The sequence below is a fragment of the Populus trichocarpa genome, chromosome 12 (genome assembly GCF_000002775.5).
Source record: "Populus trichocarpa isolate Nisqually-1 chromosome 12, P.trichocarpa_v4.1, whole genome shotgun sequence".
Classification (NCBI taxonomy): Eukaryota; Viridiplantae; Streptophyta; class Magnoliopsida; order Malpighiales; family Salicaceae; genus Populus; species Populus trichocarpa.
Genome location: NC_037296.2, coordinates 1 through 11,084, shown reverse-complemented (window position 1 = coordinate 11,084; position 11,084 = coordinate 1). Strand labels below are relative to the sequence as shown.

The 11,084-nt window shown below is 39.0% G+C and overlaps 1 protein-coding gene across 7 annotated transcripts; it reads left to right on the top strand.

The window, feature by feature from the left end:
* Positions 1-1,121: 1,121 nt before the first annotated feature.
* LOC18096607 (membrane protein of ER body-like protein) lies at positions 1,122-8,099 on the top strand. 7 transcript variants are annotated; one of them, XM_052446140.1, is made up of 9 exons: positions 1,124-1,632; positions 1,910-2,071; positions 2,587-3,240; positions 4,165-4,302; positions 5,041-5,502; positions 6,021-6,443; positions 6,645-6,899; positions 7,204-7,265; positions 7,476-8,099. In XM_052446140.1, the coding sequence occupies exons 1-9, from the start codon at positions 1,224-1,226 to the stop codon at positions 7,908-7,910; spliced, it is 3,000 nt and encodes a 999-aa protein (XP_052302100.1). In that variant the 5' UTR covers positions 1,124-1,223; the 3' UTR covers positions 7,911-8,099. The 7 variants fall into 7 exon arrangements, with proteins under 7 accessions (XP_052302102.1, XP_052302103.1, XP_052302105.1 ...); XM_052446141.1 differs by having other exon boundaries at positions 1,125-1,632; positions 5,041-5,523; positions 6,081-6,443; XM_024581883.2 differs by having other exon boundaries at positions 1,125-1,632; positions 5,041-5,523.
* Positions 8,100-11,084: the final 2,985 nt, after the last annotated feature.

Below are 11,084 nucleotides of genomic sequence, written 5' to 3'. Positions count from 1 at the left end.
TGAGTATCATTTAATTTAATGTGATCAGATCCACAGAGTTGATTTTTGCTATAAAAAAACCATAAATGAAAGTAAACGTTGACAGTGCGGGGAATGGGAAGAAAGGGAGGCCCATTCCACATCTTCACACCTCAGCGCCAGTGCAACGTGCAGTTCATGTGACATTCGGTGCGGTCATGGTTGGCCTCCTTTTCCACTGTCTGGATCCTTTTTTCTGACTTTTCCAGGTTAATCGGATTCAATGCAATCGTAGCCAAGACAAAAAAAGAGCTCCCCCCCCCCCCCCCCCCCCCCCCACCTGCAGAGATAGAAATAAATGCTTCCTGCCTAGCAGTAGCAAAAGCACACATCACGAGTGTACTGGAGAGTTTTTTCCAATTCTAGCACAGTGAGGTAATATGTTTCCAAACTAACACTGTTCAAATAATAATTCCCAATCGGTGATTAATACACGCACATAACACATGCGCATCTCAAATTCTTGTTCTCCTGCAAATTAATTCATCCCCTCAAGAGTTTACATTCATGTTTTATATATAAAAAATTAATGGTCATGAGATAAACAAAAATAATCCAATGATCATAAAAAAAAACATGACACAAAAAGAGAAAAAAGATGAGAGAAAAAAAGAAGAAAAAGAAAAAAAAACACTAAAAGATACAAAAGAGCTATGATGATATTATCAATACTATAAAAAAGATATTGAAAAATCAAATCTATAAATAATATGGAAAATTAACTTTAAAATTGATGATGAGACTTCAATAAATAAATATATTATTGTTTTTAAACAATACATGTAGCTCTCACTAGCTTTAAAGTTAATTTCTGTATTTTATTATAATTGGAAATATGACATGTCCTGTTTTTTTTTTCCTTCCTTGTTTTTTGTGCATTGTTTTTTTTTTATATATTAATTGAATTATTTATTTATTTATTTTATAGCTATTGATCCTTTATAAAATATGAATGTTTACTTAATTTGCCGGATAAAGAAAATTTAAGCTGCGGCATATGATATCTGCACGTATTAACATGTGCTAGTTTGTGAATTATTTTCTTAATTGTGCTGTGAAAAACTCTGTACTGGAGTGGACTCAGTAGTATTTAATATATATTTATTACAGAAGGAGCGAGTGGCTATCAAGTACTCGCTTGACTCAAAAGCCAGAGAGATTAGCTCGGCCTCAACTAATCCAAGCTACATCTCTCTCGAAGTGGAATGGCATCCCCTACTCCCTCCCTCCTTAGCCAAATACCAATGGAAAATCAGAAACAAGAATTGTTGCCCGATGAGGAGGAGGAAGTGCTGTCTCTTCGAAGGCATTGCAGCAGCAGCGACGACGACGGCGGCAACAACAACAACAACACAACTTCTGCAAACACTGCTCTGCTCGTTGATATTTTTTCTACCAATGGTAATGAAAATGCAAATGAAACTAGAATTGGTAGCCTTATCAGCAGCAGCAGCAATAACAATCTTAACGAGGACTCAGAGACTCCGAAAGTAGGAGTATCATCACCCTGTACTGTATCTCCGCATAAACACAGTGGGGATGATGATAAGGACAAGGATGAGAGTGAAGAGAGAGCCCATCACCTAAACAGCGTTTACTTTGACCAACACCATGGTATGCTACTCCTCAATCTTATCAACATTTCTCTTCTCTTCTCTTCTTCTCTGTCCATTCCACCACCTTCCACTTAATTTTACTTAAGATATTATTGCTCAAACTCTCTTCTTCTCCTCTTCATCTTCGAAAGTAGATTATTCTTTTGATTTCAATTGTTGGATTAATTGCAATCTTCAAAATCTCCCTTCCTTTTTTTTTTCTTTTCTTTTCTTTGTGGAGTTTTATTTTGGTGCCTGGTGTATGTGTCATTACATTTCCTTTTGTTTCGCTGAAGGAATATGGAAATGTCACCACTGCAATTGGACCTACTGCGTTGGAACTCCCTGTTTTGATCATAAAGAGTGCTCGCACACGCACACGCACACTCACACGCACAGCCTCATAAATCTCAAAAATTTTAATCAACAGCAACCATGTTTGGTTTTTGGAACTAAAGGTTAGTAGAAGCCAAACATTTCTCAGCAGTGGAGTGCTACTTTCACTTACTTTTAGTGAAACTGCAAATATTTACAGTGCCCTTCACTCCTATGATTTATTCCAGCATGCTGCCTTTTCTATTCCATGCCAAGAAAATGTAGAATAGGATTTAGTCAATCAGCATCCTATTTGCACCCTGGTCCCAATTCAGTAATGTTCTCGCAGGATGCCTACTTTTGTGAGATATTGAATGGTTGATTCGGAATGAATGGAGCGACTACTCGAGCTTCGTGTTACCAAAATCTGCCTATCTGTGGATATCAAATTCAAGATTATTGCAAGCAGTCATAAGAAATTCAATTATGAACTGATAACTGATATTTCCACTTGGCACTCATTATCGTGAATTTGCTACTTTTGCATGATCCTACACTATTCTTCAGATATCTTCTTGTGTATCGAAATTGTAATTGTGCATATATTTTATTGATTCATGTTCTGCTAATGAAATGCTCGCCTTCTGCATGAATGCAGGTGCTGATTCCATTAATGGAGCTTCTGGCGTGAACTGTGGTGGTGTTACATGTTCTGTTTCGGACACAAGTCCCAGATATGCGGAAGTCCTTGTAAAGAATTCTGAGATTCAGAAAAGTCTAGTCAAGGATGACAACCTTCAATTAGGGGAAAATATGGATAATGAAGGGTTTTCTGGTTCAGGTCTTACACCTTTAGAAGACACATTCGAAGAACACAATTTTAAATCAAAACCTTCTGACAGTGAAACTAGAGTAGTTGGAGATTTGGACTTGATAGAAGAAATAGACCAGGAAATGACAGAATTCGATGTTGAGAAGGTGTTAGAGAAGCAGAATACACATGATTTGTATTGCCCTAACTGTAATTCCTGTATTACAAGAAGGGTTATCCTTCGTAGAAGAAGATGGAAGAATCGAAATGCACGTCGTAAACCAAAACACGCCAAAGTTGACACAATTGTTCCCTCTGAATCGAATGGCAATTCTACCTATTCAGATGCCAATTCTGCTGATTCAGCCAGTGGTCCGGGTCATGATATAGCTAACATTTGTTCAAACGATAGCCCAACATCTGCAGTCAATGATCATAATTGCGATAGAGAACCAGATGTATTCAGATGCTTATCATGCTTCAGCTTCTTTATTCCTGCAGGTATAGTAGTGATCCCTACTCAGTGAAGAATATGTCATTATGTTAATCCTTTTATTATCTTTGGCATGGTAGCTTGTAAGAACGATGATTGATCTATGTGTGCTTCCTTGCTTAATGATTTTTTGGGAGGTGCTGCTTCAAATGTCTTAATATACCTATATATGGATATTATTGCTTCGAATGAACATCAATTAGCAACCTATCAAACACTAGATGGTCGTGATAAGAAATAGAAGAGTCCTTATTAAGTGAGTTGATGTCTGCACACATCACCAAGGCTTAGTCTGTTAATTTATTCTTCAAGGTATGGTTTTTTTTATCTTGTCAAAGGCGAGTTTGTTATTCTAAACTACATATCATATGAACACAATTTTTTTTTTGTTCTTTATTGTTCAATGCTTGCAACTTATGTTTCACTTTATTCAAAATGAAACATGTCACAAACATGTTCGGATCCTAAGATTTTTCGAATCTAAGTCAAGTTGAGGCAGTCTTTGCTTTGCTAGTGATTCAACATCTTTTGAAAATGCCTTGTTGTTTCCACATGAAAAAAAAAAAAACTCATGTTATTATTGCTTTTTAATATGACGGTATTAAGTTTTGTTTAATGAATATATTTCTTTGCTGATCAAAGGAAAAGTTGATGATGAGTGTGTAACATGCTCTGCCATTTGGCTGATGATGATGAGTGTTTGAGGGTAATTATCTTCGTTTGTTCTTTCGTTTCTTTTTCCATTTTATTGGTGCGTGAGATGCCCACCAATTTTGAGTAGTCTTCATTTCCTGATGGATTTTAAATTTTTCAGACTGAGGCTATCATTCTAAAAAGTTCTCATCAATGAATAAGGATCCATTCTTGACTTATTCATACTATCAAGGGCCATATCTGCTCTGAAAGATGAACTCTTTTGTTAAATTATACAGGGAATGGTTTTAAATTGTTTCGGGTATCATCCACTGAGAATGAAAATGTTCAAGATCCTCAGAAGATATCAACAGCCAACACAAATTGGTTCTTCTCTATTTTTGCAACTCATAAGAGGAAAACAACCACTGAGCAAGGTAGTTATTTTGCACACAACATACTCATTAGCACAATGATTTTTGCATAAGACATTTTATGCTGTTCAGGATTTTTCCCTGTGCGTTTGAATGCTTGCTCTAAAATTCTAAACATGTCGTTGCTTGTTTGAAAAAGGTTTCATGCTCTCGTTTGCCCGAAGTTCTTGATTCTATGTATTTTGACGTGCAATGATGTTAGCATCTTGTTTCTTATTAACTTTCAGCATGGCCTACTGTTGTTACTTTTAACGGGTTGATGCTTGAGAGTTGGGACTGGGGAAAGAGAGATTGTTAGGTACTCTTGGAAATGCCGTCTTATTATCAAGATTTAGCAACAATGATATTGTTAAAGTAAGATGACATTTCCAGGAGCACTTAATAATATTTAATCGACTGTGAAATTGGAACAAGCCAGATCACAATATCTCATGGTTGCAAATTGCTGAACTTTACAATTGAGGTTTAAATTTGCATTTCTACTTAAAGATGTTGTTTGTAGGAATGTTAGTTTAGAACCTTTGGCATCATCAATTTGCTATGCTTGTTTCTCTCACAATTATATGTTACTAGAAGTATGCAATTTATTGACAAATTGATTCCAACCGAACTTAATTACACATCATTCCTAATGAGACCGGCTGAGACTATGCCACCAGGTAGTTGTGTGCAGATGTTGAAACCTATATGAATGCGAGGATTTTCAGACCACAGGAATGCTTAGTTGATATGCTGTCGCAGGTAATGCTGCAGTGGACCATACTCAAGTACGTGGAATGAATCAGGACGCCTCATCAGGCTCCCCCAACAATTTTACATCCTCAAATGGAAATGATCATTCTGTAATGCCACATGCTGAAAGAACTATAGTCAAAACGGGAGAACATCCAGAAAGTTCTTATTCTAAGCCTCACCAAAGTGGAGCAGAATCTCTGAATCCTTCAACAATGGAGCCTTTATTGCTTGATAAATCACCACAAGGAATAAACCTGAAGTCCAATTTGACATCTAGGAATGGGATACTTGCAGATCAAAATGCTCCTCTCCTTTCTGTTGATTTACCATCGGTTGAATCCTCTTCAATTGCAGGAATATTAAATAATATGGGAGGTGCATCTCTTAAACCTGGAATGGGGATTGTAAGTTCCTCAAGGGAAACAAAATTCAATGAAACTGCATTGATCAGTGCTAGAGAGAAATCAGGTGATGCAGCTGGAAACTCAGGTATGACAGAACTTTAAGTTCCCATTTTAAAAGAATGAGGAGCCGGCAGATGATTTGGGCAGATGCTTTTTGGTTATTTGATCCATGTTATTGTCCCTCCTAATTAGATTCACTCCAGTAATATTTCATTTTGTGAATTTCTTGCTGGTGGGATTGGGAAGCTCTATGGTCTTGTCTTTTCTTGAGTTATGAATATAAGCCTGCATGTGTTGTTGGTCAGTCTAATGCTAAATCTACATGTCGGAGAAAAATATCATACCATGGATTTTCGCTTTACCACATTATATGGCTAATCCTATTTAATCTGAGCGATTGTGTTTCAATGTGCAAGTGCAATTTCTTTGTTTGATGTGTCTGCACATGCATGATTGTGTTCTCATCACATTTGTGCTCCAAATGTCTGCGTACCCTTTCTATTTTTTTGTTGCTTCAGCAGTAATTTGACCATGGGAACACTAATACACCATACTACATTTTTGCTGTGCAATCTTGTGCAGGTGGGTCTTTAATGAACCATGCTATCATGGATACTGCTCAACTGTTACCATACTCTTCAGGTAGCATGGAAGGTCTAAAGGAAAATGCACCGTTTAGACCTCAAGGTGGAGTGAATCTTCCAGAGTATTCAACTTCCAAATCTTTAATCCCTGAGCAGTCAGAGATACAAATAAAAGAGAAATTCAACATGGCAAAAGGGAATGAAAAACCTTTACAAAATGGCCAGGCCTCGTCAACACAAGGAACTTCATTGTCCTCTCAATTATATTCTGAAGGAGGATTTATAAATGATGCTGCTTTGAAACACCATGAAGTAGGAAAAGGTTCTCTAAATTCTTTGAGCCAAGGAACCTCAAGGCCTGAAAAAGAGAAAGTCAATATAGGAGAAAATGAAGTTAATGCTATGGAAAACAAAAATATAGGTATGCACAAGACTCAGGGGTCTTGAAATCCTCTCTCATTTGAATTGGACAGGTTTTCATTATTGTAACTTGATTCTGCTGTCAAATTTTATTCTTAGAATATGTTTTTTTCCCTTAACGCCAAAGATCAACTGCCGGTCGAGCTAGAAATTCTTGCACTATCATTTGTTACCTGAGTGATTGTTTGAAGATATGATGCAGGGAATGATGTCATAGTCACCATTGAAAAAGAGCCACCAAAACGTGGAGATTCTGAGATTGTCTGTATTGATTCAGTGGAACCTACAAGCTTGCTGAACAGTACGAACCAGACAAATGCGAGTGAACGAAAAGGTGCTGGAGTAGGTGAATCCTGGCAATGGGAGATTTTAAAAAGCATTGTATATGGTGGTTTAATAGAATCAATTACAAGTCTAGGTGTAGTGTCTTCTGCTGCTGGTGCTGGTGCTGGAACTTGTAAGTATCAAATTTTTTTTATCTCTAAATTATACTCTTATCGTACTGATTTATGAAGACATTCAATCTAGTTTTATCTCCTTTTGAATTAAATTGCTACATTTTTAATGTGCTTCTGCTTTTATTTGGTGCAAGGAACCTGTGTAACCAATCTGTGTTCTGAAGTTTGTGAACACAAGCTTCCTTCCAACAAATTTTATTTCATGTCTCGTATTTCTTGTCATTGCCTCTTTCGAGTTCAGTAGAAATACATATTTGATCAGTAACATCAACTGGTGACTTTGTTAACCTGCGTTTTCTACAGTGAACATTTTAGCACTTGGCTTGGCAAATTTGATAGGAGGGCTTTTCATAATTGGTCATAATGTGAGTAAGCTTCCCTGTCAGTCCTTGTTTAAAAAATCCATGCATACGAAATTCAATATGTAGTAGAAAGGGCTATAATTAGGCTTATATTTTGCTTTTATTAGTATACAAAAAATATCAAACACGTTAAGATATAAGAGGGCTGAGCCTGAGGTCTCAGGTTCGAGTCGTCTTCTGTTTGTTCACCTAGTTTTGGTATTGTTTTTGCAGCTTGTGGATCTGAAAAATGATCGTTCCAATCAAGTGAATGAGCAGGAGGATCGATACCAAGAAACACTAGGACGAAGGGACAACTTTTCGTTACATGCAACACTATCTATTTTATCATTCCTTATTTTTGGGCTACTGCCTCCTGTCATGTATGGATTCTCGTTTCGGAAGAGTGATGATAGAGATCTCAAGCTTGCAGCAGTTGATGGGGCCTCCCTTTTTTACATCATATTGCTTGCTATAGGTAAGGCCCACATTCAGAGGAAGCAGCCCAAGCCATACATCAGCACTGTATTATACTTCTTCTGCATTGGGCTTATGGCCTCGGGCGCTTCTTATGTAGTTGGGGACCTCATCAGTAAGCTATTGCAGAAAATAAGTGGGTTTGAGTCTAACTTGCCCTTTCCGGAGTTGAAAACATGGGCATCTTATTGAAGTAATTGAAAACTCTGAAGCAGAGGAGGAGAAGCATATTTTCTTCTTCATGTTTTTTTTCTTAAATAACTAATTTTAAATTGTTAGTACCATAGAACAGTTTTTACTTTGGTAAAATCAAACAACCATGTAATCGAATAATAAAATAATAAATAATCTTTGAATAAATATGAATTGGCTTCTTACTTATATATTTATTGTTATACTAATACTAATTGGATTAAGACTGGTGTAGTTGAATAATGGATGTTTAAGACAATAGGTTAATCATTCAATTTTTGCAATTTGATTAATTTTCTTTTGTCAAAATAAGTGATGGTTTAATGTGAAAAGCTAAGATGACTGATAGCTTGAAGTTAATCATTTAGTTCATATAATCCGATCCATTCTTCTCACCAAAATAAAAGGCAACTTGATGTAGGAGGTCAACGTGCCTAATAACCTTTGAAGATAGACACAAATAAGCTATTTCACGGTTTATATAGCCACAAAGATAGTCAGGGTTTAAGGTTTAGGGTTTAGGTTTTGGTTTAGGGTTTTAGGGTTTGGGGGGTTTGGGGTTTGAGATTTGGGGTTTGGAGTTTTGGGTTTAGGGTTTCAGTTTTGGGTTTCGGGTTTAGGGATTGGGTTTCAGGTTTAGGTTTTGGGGTTTTGGGGTAATGGTTAGGGTTTGGGGTTGGGGGTTTAGAATTTAGGATTTTTTTTTGGGTTTTGGGGTTTTGGGTTTTAGGTTTTAGGGTTTAGGGTTTAGGGTTTAGGTTTAGGGGTTTAGGGTATAGGGTTTGGGGTTTGGGGTTTTTGGGATTTTAGGGTTTTTTTAGGGTTTATGGTTTAGGGTTTTGGGATTTTGGGTTTTAGGTTTTAGGATTTTGGGTTTAGGGTTTAGGGTTTTTGGGTTTGGGGTTTTGGGTTTAGGGTTTAGATTTTAAGGTTTGGGGTTTCAGGGTTTAGGGTTTAGGATTTCACGTCTAGGGTTTCAGGTATGGGGTATAGGGTTGGGGTTTGGGGTTTGAGTTTTAGGGTTTTTCAGTTTCGGGGTTTAGGGTTTAGGGTTTGGGGTTTTGGATTTCGGGTCTGGGATTTAGGGTTTTGGATTTAGGGTTTAGGGTTTATTAGGGTTTATGGTTTAGGGCTAAGGGTTTATTAGGGTTTCGAGTTTTGGGTTTTAGGGTTTGGGGTTTAGGATTTGGGTTTTGGGTTTGGGTTTGGGTTTGCGTTTAGGGCTTAGGGTTTGGGTTTGAGTTTAGGGTTTGGGTTGCGGTTTAGGGTTTAGGGTTTAGGGGGTTTAGGGTATAGGGTTTAGAGTTTTGAGTTTGGGTTTTGAGTTTTGTGTTTAGGATTTAGGGTATAGGGTTTAGGGTTTGGGTTTAGGGTTTATTAGGGTTTTAGGTTTTGGGTTTCAGGTTTTAGGGTTTAGGGTTTAGAGTTTAGGGTTTATTAGGGTATATGGTTTAGGGTTTAGGGTTTATTAGGGTTTGGGGTTTTAGGGTTTAGGGTTTGGGGTTTGGGGTTTGGGGTTTAGGGTTTAGGGTTAATTAGGGTTTAGGGTTTATGAGGGTTTATTAGGGTTTCGGGTTTTAGGGTTTAGGGTTTAGGGTTTAGGATTTTAAGGGTTTAGGATTTAGGGTTTGGGTTAGGGTTAGTGTTTGGGTTTATGGTTTGGGGTTTGAGGTTTAGGGTTTAGGATTAGGGTTTGGGGATTAGGGCTTTGGGGTTTGGGGTTTGGGTTTTGGGGTTTAGGGTTTAGGGTTTAGGGGTTTGGGGTTTAGGGTTTAGGGTTGACGGTTTAGGGTTGAGGGTTTTTGGGGTTTGGGGTTTGGGGCTTAGGGTTTAGGGCTTAGGGTTTAGGGTTGAGGGTTTAGGGTTGAGGGTTTAGGGTTGAGGGTTTAGGGTTTAGGGTTGAGGGTTGAGGGTTGAGGGTTTAGGGTTGAGGGTTGAGGGTTGAGGGTTGCGGGTTTTAGGGTTTTAGGGTTGCGGGTTTCGGGTTGAGGGTTGCGGGTTGCGGGTTGCGGGTTTCGGGTTGCGGGTTGCGGGTTGAGGGTTGACGGGTTGCGGGTTGCGGGTTTTAGGGTTTAGGGTGTCGGGTTTCGGGTTTCGGGTTTAGGGTTGCGGGTTGCGGGTTGGGTTTCGGGTTTCGGGTTTAGGGTTTAGGTTTCGGGTTTTCGGGTTTAGGGTTGCGGTTTGCGGTTTAGGGTTTGAGGGTTTCGGGTTTAGGGTTGAGGGTTAGGTTCGGGTTTCGGTTGAGGGTTTAGGGTTTAGGGTTAGGGTTTTAGGGTTTAGGGTTTTTAGGGTTGCGGGTTGGGTTTAGGGTTTAGGGTTTAGGGTTTCGGGTTTCGGGTTTCTGGTTTCGGGTTTAGGGTTGAGGGTTTTAGGGTTGAGGGTTTGGGGTTTGGGGTTTGGGGTTTAGGGTTTAGGGTTTAGGGTTTGGGGTTTGGGTTTGGGGTTAGGGTTTGGGGTTTCGGGTTTAGGGTTTCGGGTTTAGGGTTTAGGGTTTAGGGTTTAGGGTTGAGGGTTGAGGGTTGAGGGTTTAGGGTTTAGGGGTTAGGGTTTAGGGTTTAGGGTTGAGGGTTTTAGGGTTTAGGGTTGAGGGTTGAGGGTTTAGGGTTTAGGGTTGAGGGTTTAGGGTTTAGGGTTTAGGGTTGAGGGTTTAGGGTTTAGGGTTGAGGGTTGAGGGTTTAGGGTTAGGGTTTTAGGGTTTAGGGTTTTAGGGTTGGGGTTGGGTTTCGGGTTTAGGGTTTAGGGTTTAGGGTTTCGGGTTTAGGGTTGAGGGTTTAGGGTTGCGGGTTTTGGGTTGCGGGTTTTGGGGTTTGGGGTTTTGGGGTTTAGGGTTTGGGTTTGGGGTTTTGGGGTTTGGGGTTTGGGGTTTGGGGTTTGGGGTTTGGGGTTTGGGGTTTGGGGTTTGGGGTTTGGGGTTTGGGGTTTGGGGTTTGGGGTTAGGGTTTAGGGTTTAGGGTTTAGGTTCGGGTTTAGGGTTTTTTGGTTTTTGGGTTTAGGGTTTAGGGTTTAGGGTTTAGGGTTTAGGTTTAGGTTTAGGTTTAGGGTTTAGGGTTTGGGTTTAGGGTTTAGGGTTTAGGGTTTAGGGTTTGGTTTTAGGGTTTAGGGTTTAGGGTTTAGGGTTTAGGGTTTAGGGTTAGGGTTTAGGGTTTAGGTTTTAGGGTTTCGGGTTTCGGGTTT